The sequence below is a fragment of the Archocentrus centrarchus genome, chromosome 12 (assembly GCF_007364275.1).
Source record: "Archocentrus centrarchus isolate MPI-CPG fArcCen1 chromosome 12, fArcCen1, whole genome shotgun sequence".
NCBI classification, from domain to species: domain Eukaryota; kingdom Metazoa; phylum Chordata; class Actinopteri; order Cichliformes; family Cichlidae; genus Archocentrus; species Archocentrus centrarchus.
In genome coordinates, this window is record NC_044357.1 from 2288767 (window position 1) to 2311600 (window position 22834).

Genomic DNA, 22834 nt, shown 5'->3' on the forward strand with positions numbered 1-22834 from the left:
AAAGAACAAAAGTGAGTTTTATTACGAGGAATTCATCATAATTAAGATTTTACCTGTGATGAAAAAGTTAAAGCACATCATTAACGGCAAAAAAACAAACAATAAAACCCCAAAAACCCAGAAAACAGCATAATAGCCGTGATTTTATGTAATCGGAGTACTTCCGCTGACAAATGATTATTGGAAAAAGAGGAAAGAAAAATTGTTTAAAAACATCTTATAATTGTTTAACATTTAACCTGTCTTTCCCCTCCTGGCTAGGTGCGTCACTTCCTGGCCGAGCTCCGCGCTCCGGCTGCAGACGGAGGGCTCCCCCCTGTCTTGACAGAGAAAACCGGTGCTGTTGACATTTGGACGCAGGCGACAATGGCGACCGAAGTGAGGCAGGAGCTTACACAACTGATGAACTCAAGTGGATCTCATAAAGATCTTGCTGCCAAGTATGTAGCGTTAATTTTGGAAAACACAGTTCGTTAAAAGCTGCAACCGGAAGTGTTAGCTAGCACTTACACCGCTGTTCTGGACTAAGCTAAGCTAACGTTAGCTGCATTAGCCATAGATGCTGCTAAACCAGTTAGAAGCGTTACCAGTCTGTCAATTTTTTCGTTTCAACTGTTATGCAAAGTGCAAGAAACATAAAAACGGAGAGACTGCCCACATTACGTGATGGTAGTATAATATGAGGAGTGTATGTTTTATCACACACGCTAACTAGCTGACTTGCTACTTTTTAGCTACACATTTGGTGCTCTGCACAACATAGCTTTAGAGTTTGAATAAAACTACTTAACTAGAAAACTGCCACGACACACTTTCCGTACGCTCTTACCACCTAATAAACAGCCTGTTTATTACGAACATCTGTGCAAGCTAAATACTTCTGTAAATTCTACTTTTACAATTTCAGTTTTTGTCGGCATTGATTGTCAAAGCAGGCAGTTATTATTAACATGTAACCTTTAGGTCATATTGTATACGTGTTTGTGTTAAAGGCAAGTGTTTATGATATTTTATCCACGAATATGGTATAGGTTAATGGCCAGTTTTGCAGACCTTTTAAATAAGTGTGTGCATATATGAGCACTGTCCCTAAACACATGCACGCACACATGTTGGATGTTCAGGTATAAAAAAAAAGATAGATGCAGAGACTTACCTGTGTCTTTATATATATATATATATATATATATATATATATATATATATATATATATATATATATAATATATATATATATATATATATATATATATATATATAATATATATATATATATATAATATATATATAAATATATATATATATATAATAAAAATTTGGAGCCCAATAGGTTTTAGCTTTCTCCCAAAAGAAAACCACCAGAATCATAATGAAAATATTCAAACCACTGTTTATTAAAGGGGTTTTCATTCACTGAAGCATAAAATACACTTGTTTTTCACAGAAGTGAAGAACAGTAGTTGAAGAAATGACTGTTCAGTGATCATTCATCCATCCATTAATCCATCTTCTTCCAGTCATCCAATTCAGGGCTGCCGGTGGCTGGAGCCAATCCCAGTTGGCATAGGGAGGGAAACAGGGTACACCCTGGGCAGGTTGCAGTCTGTCAAAGGGCTAAGACAAAGAGATAGACAACCATTCACACTCACACTGTCATTATTATTATTATTTTTTAAATTGTCTCCCCTACAGAGAGGCAGGGAGACACTCGGTGATCACTTTTCTGTCTGTCTGTCTGTCATGCTTTCAGTATCTCAGTAATCGTCTAACATATTGATTTCAAACTTGCAGGACAGATAGTGTTGAAAAGTACAAATGCGGAGCACAAGAACCATAACCCAGCCTCCTCTTAGACTGGTTTAATCACTGTCGTCAATCTTTCCATCATTCATCGTCTCTCACCTGTAACATTAAGATCAACACTTAACCACTTACTTTCAAGTGAGCCAGTTAGTAGAGAAAAGATGCGAAGAAAAGCACCAGCCAACTGAAATTTCAAAATAAGAGCTATGCAGTAGTTCATAGTTTTTTTTCAGGTGCATTTAAAAAAATAAAATAAAGATCTGACACACATACGTATGCAGCCATTAATATACCTCGTCCAAATACATTTTTATAGGGAAACACTGGGTTGCATCCTATAACTTAAAATCTATGTATGTTTTATATTTAAGTTTTAACAGTTGGATTTTCTATGTAACAATTTTGAACTTAGCAGTAAATGCGATAGGTTTCAAAACCATGGAATCTTTTGCAGATATCGGCAAATTCTGGAGAAAGCCATTCAGTTTACAGATGCCGATCAACTGGAATCATTGAAGGCCTTTGTTGAAGCAAGTATGCTGTGCCTGTGCTCTTTTGTACCATCTGCTTATGTTCTACATGCTCAGTGAATTTGTAGGTAGAATGTCTTAATATTATATTTTACATTTTTGCAGTGGTCAATGAAAATGTCAGTCTCGTCATCTCGAGACAGCTGCTCACTGATTTCTGCACACATCTGCCCAACCTGCCCGACGCCACAGCTAAAGCAGTGTACCACTTCACCCTGGAAAAGATTCAGCCCAGGGTCATCTCCTTTGAGGAACAGGTAATTGCCCTCCAGCTCTCTGACACAGTACTAATGGAGGCAATCATTCAGGCAGTTAAACCCGAGTATTGCCACTGCAGTGCATAACTGAATGATGTTCCTACGTGTCCTCAGGTAGCCTCAATCAGACAGCACTTAGCAACCATTTATGAAAAGGAGGGAGACTGGAGAAACGCTGCCCAAGTTTTAGTTGGCATTCCCCTAGAAACAGGACAAAAGTAAGTGAACTTTTCTCACAAGTCTTGCTCTTATGGTAATTATGTCTTTAAATCCCATTTAAAAAGTATATATTTCCCTTTCAGGCAATATAATGTTGACTATAAATTGGATACATACCTGAAAATTGCTCGACTCTACTTAGAAGATGATGATCCAGTTCAGGCAGAAGCGTACATCAACAGAGCCTCATTGCTTCAGAATGAGTCCTCTAATGAACAACTGCAGATACACTATAAGGTACATGATCCCTTAGTGATTTCATAGCTACACAGTCTATTTGTTGTTTATATGTAGCTGTGTGGATAAGTGTTCATGCTGCTTTCATTAGGTGTGCTATGCCAGAGTCCTAGACTTCAGAAGGAAGTTTATTGAAGCTGCACAAAGATACAACGAGCTGTCTTATAAGTCAATTGTTCATGAAAGTGAACGTCTGGAGGCTCTGAAGCATGCTCTGAACTGCACCATACTGGCCTCTGCAGGTACAACCAGGTGTTACATTTTCAGAAATAATTTTAATGGAAAATATATATAAACATACTTCTGGTTTGCTGTTTTCCCACTTCTTAACCAAAACCGGGGTTAATTTGTTTTAGGACAGCAGCGTTCCCGTATGTTGGCGACTCTCTTTAAGGATGAGCGCTGTCAGCAGCTGGCCGCTTATGGTATCCTGGAGAAGATGTACCTGGACCGCATCATCAGGGGTAACCAACTGCAGGAGTTTGCTGCCATGCTGATGCCTCACCAGAAAGCCACCACAGCGGATGGTGAGCCAAAGATACTGGGTTTTACACAGTATACTGTGAGAAATGTTCTTTTTCTCCACTGTCATTAAATCAGTTGGTGACAGCTGATATTTGTTCTGGTTTTGTGATCCCTGCCTGCCGTGCAAGTTTTTTTTTTTTTCCTAGAAGAGTTCTACCTGCAGCTATAATGTCAAAGCTATGGTTGACTTATTGGTCCTTGCTTGTGATAACTGTGACATCAGCACAGTTCTGTAACCATTTATACTGGTGCTCGATTTTTTTGCTGCAGGCTACAACTGGACAATAGATTTTACAGCGCAGGAATGAAAACACCACTTCAGTGCTAGAATAGGAAAAGAAATCAAAACAGGAAACAAATCGATCACCATCAAGTTTCCTGTAGAGAATCTCGACTTTTCCAGCTGTTGCAGAAATCTCCCTCATTGCTCTCTGGGAATCTCTGCGCTCCTGCATGGATGTACTGTATCATTGAAATACATGGAGGGGCTTGCCTGCTCACACCCTCACAATCATGAGTTGCAAATCCAAGTGACAACAAAGCATAGCATGAGCTTTTGGTAATAATGCATAGATTGAGCTTTACAAATTAATTATTTGTGATTATGACGTAAGTGCTGATTATGAAGGCACTCGTTTTATAGCCTCTGTATTTGTTACCATTTCCCAGTAGAGTTGGGTGGTATTTTTTTCTAACTGGTCACCATCAGTCAAATAAATGCAGTTTTTGAGAAGATGAAGAAACAGAAAGATATAAGTAGTGGATATAGTGTATAGTGGTAAACTGATCTTCTCTTTCAAACAGAATTTGGACCATCTTTTCTCTTGTTTCAGGCTCCAGCATCCTCGACAGAGCTGTGATCGAACACAACCTCCTGTCAGCCAGTAAACTCTACAACAACATCACTTTTGAAGAGCTAGGAGCATTGCTGGAAATCCCCCCTGCAAAGGTGAAATATGAATTGGATTAACAACAAACTAATATAACAGCTACACTAGTTTTCTCCTCCATAGGGAAATTATTGAAGTACTGTTGATCATAATTGCCTGTTTTCCATAGTGGTACACAGAAACCTGAGTTTCTTGTTTTTGTGTCTATAGGCTGAAAAGATTGCTTCCCAGATGATCACTGAGGGACGTATGAATGGCTTCATTGACCAAATTGATGGCATTGTGCACTTTGAAAGTAAGTGATGATTTGTGTGTGTGTGTGTGTGTGTGTGTGTGTGTGTGTGTGTGTGTGTGTGTGTGTGTGTGTGTGTGTTTTAATTACCTACGCCAAGGAGGTATGTATTTGGAAGTGTTTGCATGTGTGCGTGTCATTCTGTCTAAACACAATGGCTCAAAAAGTTTTGAATGAATTTTGATAAAACTGTGTAGGGGTGTAGAGTGTGATGATGATAACTAATCAAATTTGGCTCACACACACCAAGGTCTTCAAGATCAATATAATGATTTATTGGACAAAATTTACGAAAAGCCTTATACCTTGGAAACTATGATTTTTAAGTGTGGTATGTATTGTCAGGAAGTATCGGATAAAGATTTAAAATATGTCACATTTGACCTCTGACCTCTCCTTCAAGGTCAGTAGCGTTATCTGAAGGTTAACGTGATAATAATGCTATTTAGAGCTATTTAAAACTGCTTCTTGCTGCTATTGTCTGTATGTATTGACAACATACAGGCATATAAGGAATTATATATGAAGATTCTAAATATCACATTTGCATCCAAATATCATGTCACATTTGACCTCTGATCTCATGTTTACATTTCTCATCTGCCTTTCTTTCAAGTTGACTCCAAAATGTGTTATATGTTTAATAAAGTATTATCAACAAGAGAAAGAGAATGAGCTGCCTAGTTAGTAATACACTGTAGTACAATATTGTATGACTAATAATATTATAATATAATCTAAACTATTATTTACAAATCAGTACCCATTATCCACAACTTACTCCTACATAATGAAAGCCTTCACCTTGTACTTGTTTTTACTGCACTACAGACTTCTTAAAGCATGTTTAAAGAGAAAAATGAAAACAAAATGAATATCTACAAAATACTCTTCCCTTAAAAGTAAATACTGTCCAGTGAGTGAGCTGCCTTGGCAGAGGTTTGGGTTTTTGTTTTTTTTGTTTTTAAATATAGGTTTATATTGGTAGAAGGAGTTTAACATGGCTCTTTGTTGAAATGTATAATTATTTAAGTATTGACTGATTGCTTACTCATTGTAAATTAGAAATAGTTTCCTGCTTTCCAGAATTAACAAATTTTATCAACAGAAGGTGCAGAAACAACAGCTAAGAAGTTATTTCAAAAACATCTATGTAATTTTTTTCCTATTAAATGTGAATTAACTTATCCTTAGTAGAGCAGACTTTCATGTAATACCAATGTCTACCACAAGATGGTGTAGTGAGTCAGTGTAGAATCCAACATCAGAAGAAGAAGCGGAAGGACAGGTATTCTAGTGAACAGAACAGCAATCAATGGTGAAAAACCCTAATTAATACCTGCACCATCCCAGATAGAAGCCACGCCCCATTAAAAAAGAAAAGAAAAGATAGAAACAGATGGACTGGTGACCCGTCTAGGGTGTACCCCACCTCTCAGCTTATGATCTGAGAGGATCAGTGATCCTGGATAGGACAAGCAGAAGAAAATGGATGGATGATAGAAACAGGAAAAAAGGAAAAATGAATATTGACGTAGCTTTCACAGCTTAAGAATAACAAATGTGTTTTAGAATGGAAAGATCAAAGTTGTTAATAGTAAAGTTTGCTATGTGCCAATTGTCTAGCATTGCATACAGCGCAGATCTGTGGCCAGAAAAGTTTTTGCTGTGAGAGGAAGAGTGTTGCACTTGATTAATGTAGCACTATCCACTCCCTCTGACATTAATTGTGCAGCATAAGAATCAATACAGAGGGTTAAATGGCTGCTCCACAGCTCTGTGCAAACACAGTGAGTAGAGAGAAAGAGACTCTAACCCTAGCAAAAGAGCACTGAGTCTCTATGTTCACATAAAGCAATGGATGATTTATCTATTTGAAAAAGGCGACTGGACTTCTTTTTGTTTCTTGAAGACGTTTCACCTCTCATCCGAAAGGCTTCTTCAGTTCTCAACCAAATGGTGGAGAGACCCAGGTATTTAAACCCCTGTGGGCGTAGTCCCCTGGAGGTGGTTATGACCCTCTATTGATCATGTGCTTGAACACATGTGCCCAGGTGTGAAGGGGGCGTGGGTCATATTTAATCAGTGGTTTCAGTTGAAACCAACTTAGGACTCCGCTCCATTGTTTCCTGTGGCCTATTGGAAGAAGAATTTTCTCCAAGCATGACATCCCAGTATACTTCAAACCAAGTCACACCCTAAGACAAAAACTGGTTCATCCCAAGGACAAACCCGCCAAACACAAGATCAGCGATGTAGTGTATGCTGTTCAGTGCAGTGAAGAGTGCTCGGACCTCTACATTGGTGAAACCAAACAGCCTCTTCACAAACGAATGGCACAACATAGAAGAGCCACCTCGACAGGACAAGATTCAGCAGTACATCTGCATCTGAAGGAAAAAGGGCACTCTTTTGAGGATGCCAATGTCCACATTTTGGACAGGGAAAACAGATGGTTTGAAAGAGGAGTGAAAGAAGCCATCTATGTCCACTGTGAACAACCATCATTGAACAGAGGAGGTGGATTACGTCACCAACTTTCCCCCGCTTACAGTGCTGTCCTGAGCTCCCTTCCCAGACGTCTCAACCCCCATTCACACCTTTGTTCCAGTGACCTCAATAGGCCACAGGAAACAATGGAGCGGAGTCCTAAGTTGGTTTCAACTGAAACCACTGATTAAATATGACCCACGCCCCCTTCACACCTGGGCACATGTGTTCAAGCACATGATCAATAGAGGGTCATAACCACCTCCAGGGGACTACGCCCACAGGGGTTTAAATACCTGGGTCTCTCCACCATTTGGTTGAGAACTGAAGAAGCCTTTCGGATGAGATGTGAAACGTCTTCAAGAAACAAAAAGAAGTCCAGTCGCCTTTTTCAAGCTCCAGAGACTACTATGACCTGGATAACTGAGAATCTACACAGACATGATTTATCTATGTTAAATAATGGACAAACATTAGGGTAAGTGGGTAAAACAGTTTTAAGTAATAATTTTTTCCTTTTTTTTTTTTTTTTAAATGTTTTATTAGTTTTTTGAGGCATTGCAATAATAATAGAGTTGTTGTATGTGATGAACATTTAATGGCCATCTAACAAACTGTTAACGAGAGCATCTCAGACCATCACTTAAGCCTTTTTTTTTTTTTTTTTTCTTTAGCTAGTTTTAATAGAGCACAAAACAGGTGGGATACTGCAAACATCATTACATTCTCAGAATATACTGGCCCATGTGTCCTTAACCCCCCCACCCCCACCCCCCAAAAAAAATAAATATTGTATCTATTTGACAAGTCTGTTTATTTCTATGTCATACCATCTTGCTTGGTGTAATGGGCAGCACCAGCATACTAGGTATCTCATTTGGGCTACATAGAAATATTAAGCCTTTCTTAATTGCTGATCCATCTTAGAAACACAGGATTGAATCTTATACCAGCTGTCATTGGGTGAGAGTCAGGGTGCACCCTCAAAGATCGCAAGTCTGTCACAGAGAGACACCCATCTGTTCTCTGGGGATGTCCCTGGTAAATTATTTACGATTTAACAACAAGAGTAATAAAACATAGACTAACTGAAAATAATAACAACTAAGGAAGTGTGCAAAATTAAGCTGTATTTATGAGCTATTTGAAACCATTAATCACACTTCAAGAACCAGGGTGACGTAGAGAGGTGTAGCAACTACAGAGGCATAAAGTTAACGAGCTATGAAACTGGGAGAGTTTTTGAAGGTAGGTTGAGGAGAGAGGTTATGATCAGTGAGCAGCAGTGTGGCTTCATGCTGAGTAAGAGCACTACAGATGCGATGTTTGCTTTGAGAATGTTGATGGAGAAGGATGGAGAAGGTCAGAAGGAGCTGCGCTGTGTTTTTGTGGATCTGGAGGAACTACTGGTACTGTATGAGGAAGTCAAGAGTGGCAGGGAAGTGTGTGAAGGTGGTGCGGGACATCAGTGAGGATAACGAGACAGCGGTGAGGTGTGTGGTAGGTTTGATGGATCGGTTAAAGTGGGGGTGGGATTACATCAGAGATTAGCTCTGAGCCACTTCTTGTTGGCAGTGGTGATGGACAGGCTGACAGGTGAAGTCAGGCAGGAGTCTCCATGGATGATGTTCAGAGACAACATTGTGATCTGTAGTGAGAGGAGGGAGCAGGTGAAAGAGAGCCTCTAGAGGTGGAGGTATGCACCGGAGACGAGTAATGAAAGTCAGTAGAAGCAAAACAATACATGTATGTGAATGAGAGGGAGATGGGTGTACCAGTGAAGCTGCATGGATTGGTAATGAAGGTGGATGAGCTGAATAGATGGGGCCAGCCATTTAAAGCAACAGACAGTGCACAAGAGAGGTGAGGAAGAGCGTGCAGGAAGGGTGAAATGGGTGGAGACGAGTGTCGGGTTAAGGAGGTTTATGAGATGGTAGTGAGAGCCGCTGTGATGAACGGTTTGGTGATGGGGGGGGGCACTGACAAAAAGATACTTGGTTTGTGGCCAAAAGGGGGGCAGCCTCCTCAAAGCACACGCTGAGATTTTCACCATGGCTATCATACAAATAGTCTTTCACATTTTTTGAAATGGAAATGAATATTCTAAGTTTTCTTTTCTCTCTGGCAGCTCGGGAACCCCTTCCTACCTGGGACAAACAGATCCAGTCGTTATGTTTCCAAGTCAACAATCTGCTAGAAAAGATCCGTCAGGCGGCTCCGGAGTGGGCCGCACAGGCGATGGAAACCCAGATGACCCAGTAAAAATGGCTGCTTTAGCGCACCCTGAGGTTTCGTCTTGCTTCTCCCCAAAAAGACCAAAAAAAACAAACAAAAAATGACAAAAAAACAAAACAAACAAACAAAAAAAAACCTAACACCTGCAGTCAAAGTAGTAAAAGCACCTAAGGAGATCCCTCTGGTACCACGAGTTGTTTGAGATTTGGCATCTATGTATTAATAGGAGGACTGTGCTGTACCTTCAGGTAACTTCTTATTGTTTACATGTTAAAACATTTTGGATTATCATTCAGATGGTCAACATGTTATAGGGTCAAAATTAAGACACGCACAACCAACACATTCAGTTTTTAATAATACAGCTATATCTGTTAAGTACTTCTCGATGTAGCACTTTGCCAACACTGATGGAATTTCAGCAAAGTGTAATAAACTCGGAGATGAGAGAAACTGCTTTTTTGTCATTTAAGTTCACTGTCTGCTTTAGTGTGTGTGTGTGTTTTTTTTTAATCTATCACAGTTTAAATTTGTAGAACAAAGTCATGAAATGCTCTGTTTATTTTTCAGCATCTGTCACAGCAGCATTTTGCATCTAGAGTGCATGTTCTCGAATCCTTTTAATGAAATGTTTCAGAGAGATCAGACTACTGGATAATAAAGAAATCAATAATACAAAATTATAGTGTTTTCATGGTGTAGCGGTTAATATATTGGTAACATCTGTGGTTTGTGACCAGGAGGAGAGCGAAAACATGGCTTAAGGGGATAAGAAGTTGGTGTGCTACTCATGCCTGTCCCAGCCCGGATATTGGAGGGCTGCGTCAGTGAGGGCATCCGCACCTAGCCATAACCTAAAATTATATTTTGTATTTAAAAGTTTGTTAATACCACTTTTTATTATTGCTGTTTTTTTTCTGCTCTCTTATACTGTTTGGATCAGGTGATTTTACAGGTTTAAAACTTTAGCTTTTGTAACATGTAGACTGACTTTGTGGTAGTTGTGTATTTTATAAACAGCCTTTCCTGTAAAAAGTCATTTAAAATCTAATTCCAGTAAAGTGTATAGACTAGAATCAAGTATAAGGATGACATCAAACCAAGCTTTCTCTGTTTTCTGTTTAACCTGTTGTTCAACTGACAACGAGATGAGGGGAAGTTACAGGAAGTCATTCAGTAAGTTAAATATATTCAGTTATTTAAAAAAAAAATCATGAGTCGCTGCTGTGATGTCACGTGCTGGTGTGGGAAGTCCTGTTTTAAAGCTCCAGCTGGGCGTTTTTGGGCATCTCTTGATGTTTAAATCTAGATGTTACAAACAGGGAGTCTGACTGAAAGACAGTAGATACTGCGCACTGCTCAGACTTTTCAACCACAAAGTATCAGCAGAAGCATCCTCTGATTTATGGTTTATTTTTTCCCACATAGGACCATGTGGCACAGTTTTTGTTAAATAAATAATGACACTGTAATATTGTTTTTTTGATTATGTCCTGATATATGAAACTTTAGAACTGACGGAGGGTGTACTATGTACTATTTTCACACTTGGTGATAATCATTAAATGTTGTCGAGCAACATTTTTCAGTAGATGTGGAAAAAAATGTAAAGTTTGACCTCTTTCCCACTGCAAATGATCAAGATCAGCTTAACCGGATCCAACTAGTTTACAAGTTTGATTCATTATGTTTGTGGTTGGACTGCTTTGTTTGAACCTGCTGTCTGGAACAGGGCCCGGGTGTCACACCAACAGCAGACTTCAACAGCAATAAACATAGTTGAAGAGCAGAGTTTACTAACATGTTCATAACAGTGGGGAAAAATAACCCAAAACAAAATAGGATTGTTCCAAAATTAAATTCTTTTATTAAAACTACACCAAAATTTTGAATCTAGAACAGAAACAGGTGATTTGGAAAAAAAACAAACTAATGGTTAACTGACTGGAAGAGATTAATGTAATTTCCTCCTGGTGCAGGCACCTGATACATGGAAGACTAATCACTTTACAGCCAACAGTAATAAGGTGTGTATCATACTGTTTAAACAATTTTACTGGAAGGGGATGGTCTGATGTTTTTTTTTCAGAACTGTGACGTCTCTGTTATCCTGACAGTGTCTGGAAGGCATGAAGTTCCATCAGATTATCAATGCCATTATTTTAAAAACTAAAACATTTTTTAGAGCCCGGAGAAGACCGTTACCCTTTCAGAAAATGCCTTGCTGCTTGCGGCGGTCGATGTCTCTCTTCAGCTGGCAGGTGCTGCAGAGCGGGCAGAACATGCTCACCAAATAATCCTTACACATGGACCCCTGGAAACACAGGCAGTTATTCAGAGAGGGTGCAGCCCAGTATCAGTGAGCTTTTACTGGAAGGGAATGGGGCTAATGGCATGATCTTTATCAGAATTTCCTGTCATAAAATGCAAAAGCTGCATATGTATTCTTGGTGAGTGTGCACATGTTACTATGCCATGTTTGCATCAAGGAGGAAGCTGAATACAGGCAGTGGAAAAAAAACTACATAAAAATACGTGATTTTTAAAACTTTTATTCCCCTTAATCTTCTAATATATTTAGATTGATCTTGGGTAACGTGACCAGGGATAAAATGCTGCTCATTAGATTTTTACAAGTGCTGTACTTGAGGAAAGTACTTATAATCACTTTCAGTAAGTTGACTCTGGCAGCAAGAGTTTCCAATCACATTGCTGTGCAATAATCAGCATCCTTGTAAATGTGTTAGTCAAATCAACTTTTGACCAGATATCACATGTCCAGACACAACCCCGCTGAATGACCTCTGGGATGAACCAGAATGGCGACTGTAAGCCAGGCCCTGCTGTTCAAAATCATTCTCTGACCTCACAAATGCTCTTCTGGATGAACGGGCCAAAGTTCCACAAACACAGTGCCTACATTTCTAGGTTTCCCAACTAGATCTTTTTATGTTTGTAAATCAGTTTTCTAAAAGCATTAATGTTTCACAATTCTCTTTTCATAATTTAGAAGGAACATATTTTAGTTTTATAGCTACAATAGACTAATATCAGCATATTTGACAGAATACTAATCTACTAATTTTTCCATCCGATCAGTTTTTAATTTGTTAAAGCATGAATTCATGCTGCTGCTTGTCCTGGTCCAGGTGACATTAAAAAGGTAACAACTTCATCATTAGTTACATACAGCAGGAAATGAGGTGTTTTAACAAATAATTGTCATTATATCACATTTCACCTAGAAATCTTGGTATAACAACAGTTCTTTCATCACATGTAGGACAGTAACTGTGAAGCGGCTAATAAATTACCACCTCTTTGGTTCTAAAAAGGCCTAAAACTGTCTAAACTTGGTGAACCCTGAAAAAAGTTTACCTTGATGTTGTATTTGGTCCTGTAGACACTGCGGATGGGCATGCCCAGACCACACAGGCAGCACTCGTTCATGTCACTGGCAATGGAACAGCCGAGGCAACAGTAGCACCAATAACCATAGCAGCCTGAGGCAGGGAGGAAGGAAATGTGTTGAAGGAAGCATTTACATCTTAAAACTATATTTAAAAAAAACAAAAAGCCCTCATCCATTTTACATCTTGCTTGGAAATGCTGTCTTACCTTTGTGCATATTTTGAGCTACTGAAACAGTAATGAGAGTTGCTTACATGTTCCAATGTCATCGCAGCAATCAAACACGCTCGTCTGGAACTCAGAAGGTTGATATGCGCCTGGTTGGTTGACCACAGCCATGATCAATTTAAATACGTCTATCTGTGGGATGAAAAGAGTTTGTTCTCATCACTGTTCTTGACAGTAGCGCTGAAGAGCTGCAGCCTTTACATTACTGCATCCCTTATCTTCCCCCAGAATACGTCACCGTAAGTTACTCCAATTTTAAACAACAAACAACATGAAGTTAATTTTTTTGATTCCTAGTCAGTTAGTTATGAGGAGAGAAGTCTTACCAGGTGGTTGGTGAAAAATGCTAATGGAAAAGGATTGCGGACAAGAGATGAAGGAAGCAGCTTGAGCTTTTATAACAGAAAAAAGCAAGTGACTCAATCACAAAGATAATAAAAAGGCCACTAGCCACACCTCCACCTGTATGTCAAATGATAAAGGCAATAAAACTCAGCTGCACTGCGTGGTTTCCTTGCAGGACCTTCTCATGAATTATTTTATAAATTAATGGAAAACTGGGATGTCCCATGTAGATCAAACAACAAGTTTAAAATCAAGTTGTTTTTTTTTTTAATTTCAGGCTGAACATTTAGAAAAATATCATTTCTATATGCATTGTATCTGAAATTGTATTGTCTTTTGGAAGATTTATGCACCAAAATTATATTAATTAACCCATTAAGGTTTTCATTATTTATAATCTTTTCTCCAGAGTTAACAGCAGCCATATCTATTTTCATTTACAGTAATATTAATGTATTTTTATTTAGAGTACTTTTACTGGATCTGCATTCTGTAATGAAACCGTAATGAAAGTTACAGCTGGTAACTTTTTTTAACCTTATTATATTTGCTTTGTTATATTTTATGCTGTTCAGTTTACTGAAATTATTTTGTTACAGGTTGTATTTAACTCAGTTTTTACCTGCGGTAACACAGGAGTTTCTGAACTTCTGGGATAAATAAAGTAAATCTTATTATTTATGGTTTGGCCATAGACACTATAAAATATATTTTATATTGTCTGTGGGTGTAATTGTCTTGAGTAAGCCTCTTTTAATAATGGATATGAGAGGCTACTGGATTCAAATTAATGTGAAATTACTGTTAACATCAAATAACATTAATTATATCACAATTTTCTTTCTCTTTCTGGGTGTGTTTTAAAGTCATTTTAATATGCTCACTAGGTGATGTTACAACCACTGCAAACACAAACCTGATGTCAACACACTTGAAAATTTAGTGTAAAAGCCTTTGAACAGTCTGCTGTTAACCTTAAGTTGCCATATACTTCTCTCAACTGGGTCATTTGTGTTAGGAGGCAGTAGAACAGCTTCTGTTTGTCTGTGTGACAAATGTTGGGCTAATCTGGTCCATGCTAGCTTACTCTCTATCACCAACAAACTCAGCCAGCAGCCACAGCAGGCCCCAAACCAGGAACTCAAACAACTCAAAAATGTTTGCGCAGAACAAAATTAAAAATTTGGAGAGACATTAGAATAAAAGGCTTTTCAAAATATGAAATAAAGAACTCCTTTGCACTGGCCACCCATGCTAATGCTTGTTTCCTCTAAATTACCTAAGGCCTCTTGGAAGGATACTTCTGAAACTTTAAATTACTGTTTGTCATGATAAACAATGCTAAGAAAAGAATATGGCTGAAAATAATATATAACCACTGTTAGATAATAATCAATAATAGATAATAATCAATGTATAACAAAATGCAAAGTTATCTTCTGTCAAAAACTTGTGACACATTTGAAAATGACAGTTTGGTAAAATAATAGAATCTAACCTTATGTTGACTTAAAGTAAGATCTTTTGTCCTTTGACAATTCTAGCAAATGAGAAAATTAGAAAGAAGTCTGAAAATATCTCTTCCTATTAGTCGTTTTTTTTTTTTTTCCTGGGTGGGGTTTATACTCTGATTAATTACAGTAATGTTTATTTCCCCATATTCCTTTGCTTTTGTCATTGTCTGGGTCCATTGACCCAATGACGTTCTTGGACTTCTAATTTTTCGTTTTTTAGTTTTTAATTTTAATTTTTTTTTTTTTTTTAATTTGAGATTCCTGGTTCTCTTACGGTTTATAGTGTTTGTTGTACTTTTCCCTCCTATTTTCGTTGCTCAGTCTGTGATGTTCCCTTTTTTTCCCCCCGGTTGTTCCTGTTTTATTGTGGTAATCTATTGTTTGCCATTTAATTTACTTCCCTTGTCTACTGGTACTGTTCTTTTGGGATTAGTTTTGGCTGTGTTCCCCTCTTGTTTCCCCTTCCCTCATTATCTCTTACATTTATTGTGTCAGTCTTCCGTTGCACTTTGTCGAGTTGTCCCTCAAGCTGTATGAGATCCCTAGTTTAATGTTTCCTTAGATTCTCAGTTTGTATTCCTGGTTCCAGTCCTGCCCTGTTTGCATCTCAGTTTGTTTCTATTTTGAAAAACTCCAGCAATGAATAAAACTGCACCTAATCTTCTCGTCCTCTGTTGAGATCATGGCCAGGCTTCTTTCACTGGACTTCTGCTGGCTGTAGTCCTGCTTTCTTAGCTGATTTTGTATTGATGATGAAGTTGCTGTTCTGTCTCTCAGTGAACAAAGCTTCATCACAGTGTACTCACATTTGAACTCTTTGATCAGGCTTTGGATACAACTTAATAAATCTTTTTGGTTTGTTTGTTTTCAAATACTACTCAGTGAGCAATGGCCTGCTGGAAACTTGAGATGCAGATGAACAATAGTGGCAAACAAGCCTCTAATGACATCATCTGAATGAGTGAACACTGCCTCAGTGGAAGAATACAACTCAAGGAGATTTGCCATTTTGTGCAAAGGTTATGGTCAGTGCCTTTAATTTGATACAGTTTAACTGTTGTCCAAGAAATACATTTTCTTTGGACATCAGAATTTTTCTTTATAAATGATATTAATTGTAGCCGCCTCTTGGACTGTATGAACCAGAAGTGTAGAGTTTCACGCACCAGACACCAGACACCACGGAAACTACAGAACAAAAGCAGAGTGCCTTTAAGTAAACAAATGAAATGTTCACAAAACACATACTGCTAGATGACAATAGAAGCTTGTTTCTTAAAAAAATGTGCATTTATAAACAATATAAATACCAATCCACAGAAAACCAGCAGAAAATAAGAGCTGAACACAGCAAAGAAGGCACTGTAAGTCTGGTACCACACGTAAACATTCACTATAAAAGGAGGATATTCATTACCAAATCCTGTTAGAATGAATGAACAGATGCAGAAGGAGTAAATGAATTTATACAGGATTTCTTGACCCTACTAAATGAATAACTTCAGGCAGAGCCATCAGATGTGCAAAGGTATAGGTCATCCCTAATACAGCAGTTTACTCATAAAATTGCCAGTCACTGTGTTCTAATCAGCTCTCCAGAAGGAGTCACAATTTTTGGATTAGTCGCTGAATAACTGAAGGTTTGGAGGGGGTTTTTGTTTTCCTTGAGATTTTTTTCTCTTGATAATGACCATATCATTCACTTTGAGTTTGTGCTGAGGTACGTGCCATTTCTGACTCATGGATATACTCCGGATTCCAGTGACTCTATAACTGTTCTCTCAGATACTGAACTCTACACACCTCTTTGTTACATATCGTCTTTCACAAATACTCCTAGGGAGGGAAGAGCAACCTTAGATTTCATCATAATGAGGTGATTAGGTGTTATAGGCTCCAACGCTTGAAGATGACTGATTCCATCCACAGTTACTGAGAGGCTGTTAAAAATAGCCATGGTTTCCCTTCCAGTTTCCTTAGATTTAGGTGGAAGGTGATGTTGATGCTTCCCTCAGAACACTGAGGGAAGCATCATCAAGTCGACCCGTGCACTGCGCGAGGGTGGTGTTCAGCATGTTTCTAATAGTTATGATTTGACGTTCCCAAGCACCACCTGCATGACTGGCGGAGGGGGTGTTGAAGACAATTTCACATTGTTTCTTGTTCAAGAAGATTTCCAATAGCTTAGAGTCACATTGTTTAAGTGTTTCCTTAAACTAATTTCTGGCTCCAACAAAATCAGAACCCTGATCACTGTGTAATTCTTGAACAGCTCTGCTGAAGTTGATAAAGCATCACGAGGCATTGATGAATGAGTCTGTTGACAGATCTTTGAGCATTTCAATATGGATAGCTCTGGAACATAGATGTGAAAATCAGGCCATATCTTTTGCATTCTTTGCAAGCTTTCTTTACAGTAAATTGACTGAAATAGTCCATGCCGCTGCATGTGAAGGGTGCTTAAGCGTCTACACATTCTTTAGGGAGTTACGCTATTTGCTGTCTCTCAGTCAGTTGTCTAAGTTTTCTGCATAGGACACAGGTGTGTATCAACTTGGCAACCATCTTGCTCCCGCTGATGACCAAGAATCCATTGGTCCTAAGCGCCATTTAGGTTTTGCATCGACTCTGATGACATGCCTTAGCATAGTAGTGGGATACAATCACCTTAGTGATATGGCTATCATTTGGATGTTTTGCCTTGTGATGGAGTGATGACTATTTCAATCTCCCACCAACACAGAGAAGCCCTTTGTATAAAATAAGATCAAGACTGAAAAGAGAACTTGAATTTGAGAGGTTCCCGTTGCTCAGAAGTATCTTTTATTCATGGGGGAAGATTTGCTGCCGAATGAGCTTAACTACTTCCTCCGCAGCCTTCTCACGCTCTTCAACAGTCACATATTCACTGTGTTGTTTTTGTCTAGAATCCAACCACTTGATTCTTGCAACTACTTTATTAACTCCTGTCCAGGATGAAAAGTGACTCAGATGTTTGGGGATATCATTGCAGTTATGAGCTTCAGTTGCCAGCACCCAAATTGTCTTAACTTCAGGATCACCAACGAGTACTTGTGTTGAAATGCGACATCCGAGATGCAATTTTTGCTCCCATTGAAATTTTGGTCCTTGCAGTCAGTTTGTTCATTGAATATCTGATGCACTAAGACCTCGGGATGCATGATCAGCCGGGTTTTTTTGAGGTGTCCACATAATGCCACTAATTGGGATCACTGTTATTGCTAATCAGTTGCACACAATTTGCAACAAATGTGTGGTACAGTGATACAATAGTGATATAATACTTTTTTCAGTGTCACAGATAATTGCTATGGCCTCTTTCCTGAAGTGGCATACAGCTCCTACCAGAGGATTGATCAGATCAGGCTGTTAGTAGAGTGTCATTTAGAGAAACACCCTGGAGTTTGGCTGAACAGTCAAATACAACTGCCCGCTCACCTGGTTTTCTGAGATGATAGCTGCCGTGATGTGGAAGGTACCACTCTGTCTCCCCCTTAGATGCTGTAGGGGCAGGGTCTGCTTCGCCTTTGTAAATTATTTCCTCCATGAATGTTTTATATTCATCATAATATTGTTTATTGGCCTTTAACTTCTTCTTAAGACACTGAAGGTGAACTGTGGCTTGTTTTTTGTAGATTGGTTGGATTGTTGCCCTTGAAAGGGCTTCCTTCTGCTTGATGCGTTTATTGAGGAACTGTATGAAATGAACATTATCCTGAGACACATACTTATTTTCATAAGTTCTCTCATTGAAGTCTTTTTCTAGGGCTTTCAGAAAGTCTGTTGCAGATGGAACTGGCAGGTCCTTTACTTTGAGATGCCCAAAGCTTTGATTTCCTTTTATGTCCAGGTGGGGATTTGATGTGTCTATTATACTCCATCCTAGTTCTGATCGCTGTGCAAACTGTTCATTTTTTGCCACCTAACACAACTTCGAGAGGAGCTAACGCTGGTGCACAGTCATATCCAATGAATTATCTTGCTTGATATGAGTGTGTCGATAGCTGTCATAATACTGAGCTTCACTTTTACTGGTTGGGGATCCACATTCAGTTTATCAAGTACATCTTCTAAGACAAACGTGGAATCACTCTGTGTGTCCAGTGGTGCACAAGTGAGTACTTCTCTCAGTGGCTCTTGTACCTAGGACACAAAGACTGAAACAATAGCTGAGGTAGCGGAGGCATGATGTGTTAATTTGTGAGACACTTGCGCGTTCTTCTGTAGATTTGGAGCCATTCATCATTACCTCCACAGGCCTTTGTTTCCTCTCCTTGTACAAGCAGGTGGGATGACAACTGCTGCATGTGTTATGTGTGTCGCCTTTTGTAATCCTTGGTAATATGACCCTTTCTTAGGCACCCAAAGCACAGCCTCTTTTAAAAAATGAATTCCTTTTTATCTTCATGCTCTTTGCAGCAAAGGTGGGGCACGTTGCAATATCACGTTTCATTTTTACAAACACAGCAGCATACTTTTGCTTTGCTGTCATTTCTCTTGAATAGAACTCTTCGTTTGTGTGTTTGTGTTGAGCACTTTAGCTCTCTTTAGTGACCTTTCATCTGTAATCTTAAAATCCATCAAGAAAAAATAGGGTTACAGGCTATTTGTGCCTCTCTATTCAGGAACTCTGTGAAGCATGCAAGATCTGAGTACCTTCCAGATGTGTCAAGTTTACCCACAACAATTGGACTCCACTGACGCACGATCCATTCTGGTTGTTTTCCTTGCAATCACTGAGGATGGCTCATCCTTTGACGTGAGGAATCGCCTCAGTGCCGTCTTGGAGAAAGTTGGTGAACTCTCGTAGTGCTAGTGGGTCATTTGTGCCTATCTTTGGCCATCTTGAAAGCTTATCTCAGAAAACCTTTTGTATAATGAACGGGTTCCCGTACCTGTTTTGTCAAAATTTCCATGCTCCTTTGTATGCATTATCTGAGTCTCAATAAAAGAAGCTTTCTATAGCCTTGTGTGCCTCTCCAGAAAGATAATCGTTTGTTGGGGGAGGTTTCCTGTCAGTAAGAGCTATGAATGACATCTTCTAATCTGCAAACCTCAAGGGGTCACCAACTGAATATAGTTGGTTCAGGGACTGGGAAGCGGCTCCTGCTTAATGAGCTGGCTATTCCTTGTGCTAGACTGTCAGACTCTTGGACCATTGTTACTTCAGGAGCTGCTTGGTGAGGCTGGAACAATCTGGATTCAGTTGAGCTGAATCCAGATGCTAAGTTAGGAAGATGTGTTTGCTGGGCTTGAATTTCTCTCATGGCCTTTGCATTTTCTAGCATGGCAGCAAACTCTGCTTCTGCTTCTATTTTACTGCTATGGGTACCAGATGAGCTGGAGTGGTTGCTTCATCTCTCTATTGACCCTATTGAGCTTACAGTTTCAATTTTGATGAGACCAAAAACAGATCCGTATTTGTTTAAGATTGCTCTCACCCTTTCCTTCTCTGGGTGGTCATTATAGTCCTCATTAAAAGTCTCTAGACGTTTACCTATGAGGTCACAAATTTCCCTTGTTAGAGTAACACAGGCATTCATTTTTTGACAATTTCTGCCGTGGTGTTACTGTTATGTAGAATAGGTTCATAATGGAGGCTTACAGCAACATGCTGTACTTGGATATCTTGTTGGAACCTATCAAGGCTTTCTAATGAGCAGAGGGTTTTCAGGTTTGTCCTGGTCTCCCTTGCTACCAGCTTCTAAGAATCATAGGCCTTGATAATGCTTTTTTAGTGTGTGGGTCACACTTCTCTTGGCCTTTCTCTGTTAGCTTTTTCTCACGAGTGCTGGACCTAAATGGTGTGTCTGTATGTTCGTCTGCCCCTTCAGTTGGTGCTTCTGCAGGCTTGTCCCTCTTCCCTATCAGGAGTGACAGTTTGTTTGTTTCTGCAGTTTTTTTTTACATTGACTATAACTTTTGATTGCCCTCAGGTAATACAGTGTAACACTTATCAGACACCGACAATTCTAAAGGGATTTCATAGCTTGAGCATCGACAACACACAATGTACTAAATGAGTTCTGCAAGCTTTGATCTTTAAATCCTTACACAGACACATCCACAATTATTGCCATTCCATAAACACACCTTAGAATATTCAAAATTTCACACCTACCGTGTGGTTGACTTTATCCGCCAAATACAGTGAGTTTATCTGTGTATTTATGCAGTCTCTTTTCAGCCTGTTCAGGTTCTTGGCGTCCAGAGTCTCCTTCTGATGCTGCAGTTGTAACTTAAGCGTGTTGTTTGTCTTAAATCGTGCCTGGATCCAGGGGTTGGGTGCAAAGTCAACTGCCTAACTGTGCCTTGGATGTGATGACTTAGGTTGAGGGATGACAGGACTGGCGGAGCGCTGAATTTTCACTGTAGCAGGCCTTTGGAGTGTATGAACCAGAAGCATAGAGTTTCACACGGGTGTCATTTTATTTCTTCCTTTTGAAGAGCACCAGACACCAGACACCATGAAAACTACAGAACAAAAGCAGAGTGCCTCTATGTAGTTTCACACATAATTCTTTTGTGCATTATATTCAAATATTAATTTTTTTTAAAAAATACAATTGTAAGAACCAATAATAAAAAGCAGATACAGCATTTTATTTTAAAATAATAAAATGTTGCACATTAGATTTTACTTGTATGAGAAATATTGCACAGTGGATTTTGGGTGTGAACAGTCCTTTACTCTGAGTTCTGGGAAGCCACCAGTCTGACTGTGGAAGGAAATAAACTTTTATGGATTCTAGTCCTGTGTGAGATGCTGCTGTCTGCTCTACTTTTCCTCAGGCTGTGAGCTGTGTGTTTGGGCTTGAGGAGAAAGTGGGCAGGGTGGTGTGGGCCCCTGATAATGTGCTGTGCCCTCTTTTGTGAAAATAAAAATTTCAGCCTGTTTTTCTCTCTAAGGAAATCCTTCCTCTCTGTCTGAGTGGTGTTGTCATGACGCAGTGAGATACCAGTGGAGAGGATGCTCTCCACCAGGCCCTTGTATGCTTGTGTGAGGGGGGGCAGCAGCTCAGCCCAGCCTTCAATATAAAGGAGGATATTCATCACACTTAGCATTTACACTAAATTCAAAACTTTATTATTATTTGAAGGAATAAATAAAGCTATAAGGTGGAAAAATAGGACTTTTGATGTGGTCTCTCAGACTTTTAGACTTATTTTAATTTCCATTCATTTTCTGTAATGCTTTTACAGAATAGTGGTGTCATGGGGGTGGGGCTGGGGCTGGAGCATATCTCAGCCATCAGTAGGGGGAAGTGGCAGGGTACGCCCTGGACAGGTTGCCAGTTTATGGCACAGCTGACACAAATAATTTATGTTTTCATTACTTAACAACACTGAACAAAGGTCAGTGGTAGTCATGATGTATGGCTGACACACCTACACCTCATTTAACAGTCATTCATTTACCTTTATTTCAACATAGAGTGGGGTATGAAGCTCTCATTAATAGTACTTTCATTTTAAACAGTCCACTAAGTAACACAAATTAATCTGCAAAAGCAAAACAGTTGGAAATCCCAAAATAAGTCAAAGTAAGTCATTGTTGTTGCTGTTTTTAATTGCCATGAGGATAAAAATGTGGGCAGCTTTAGACTGGTATACATGTTATGCCAGATTCCAGGTGAACAGTGAATAAAACTGTATTTTCAGTAAAAAGAGCCAGCACGTGGCACGTTTGATAAAGGCCTGCTACATGGGTTACACAATGCCTTATAAATAAAAAAAATTAAGCCAAGTGTTTATCTTACCCTTTAGAAAGGAAGGGCTACCTAACCTCCACACACAGCTGGAAATTATGAGTTGTAATAAATCTTTGAACAGAGTG

The 22834-nt window shown here is 39.1% G+C and overlaps 2 protein-coding genes across 3 annotated transcripts; one reads left to right on the plus strand and one right to left on the minus strand.

The window, feature by feature from the left end:
* The first annotated feature begins 273 nt into the window (after positions 1-273).
* On the plus strand, positions 274-9624 carry cops4 (COP9 constitutive photomorphogenic homolog subunit 4 (Arabidopsis)). The gene is made up of 10 exons (XM_030743209.1): positions 274-440; positions 2258-2337; positions 2439-2590; positions 2705-2808; positions 2893-3046; positions 3138-3288; positions 3403-3573; positions 4405-4520; positions 4672-4756; positions 9372-9624. Exons 1-10 carry the CDS (start codon positions 367-369, stop codon positions 9503-9505), a joined length of 1221 nt encoding a protein of 406 aa, XP_030599069.1. The 5' UTR covers positions 274-366; the 3' UTR covers positions 9506-9624.
* Positions 9625-11515: 1891 nt separating this feature from the next.
* Positions 11516-14990, minus strand: LOC115789709 (placenta-specific gene 8 protein). 2 transcript variants are annotated; one of them, XM_030743228.1, is made up of 4 exons: positions 14961-14990; positions 13144-13249; positions 12857-12981; positions 11516-11792 (listed from the first exon to the last, which is right to left on the minus strand). In XM_030743228.1, exons 2-4 carry the CDS (start codon positions 13226-13228, stop codon positions 11688-11690), a joined length of 315 nt encoding a protein of 104 aa, XP_030599088.1. In that variant the 5' UTR covers positions 13229-13249; positions 14961-14990; the 3' UTR covers positions 11516-11687. The 2 variants fall into 2 exon arrangements, with proteins under 2 accessions (XP_030599088.1, XP_030599087.1); XM_030743227.1 differs by lacking the exon at positions 14961-14990 and adding an exon at positions 13444-13506.
* Between the last annotated feature and the right edge of the window lie 7844 nt (positions 14991-22834).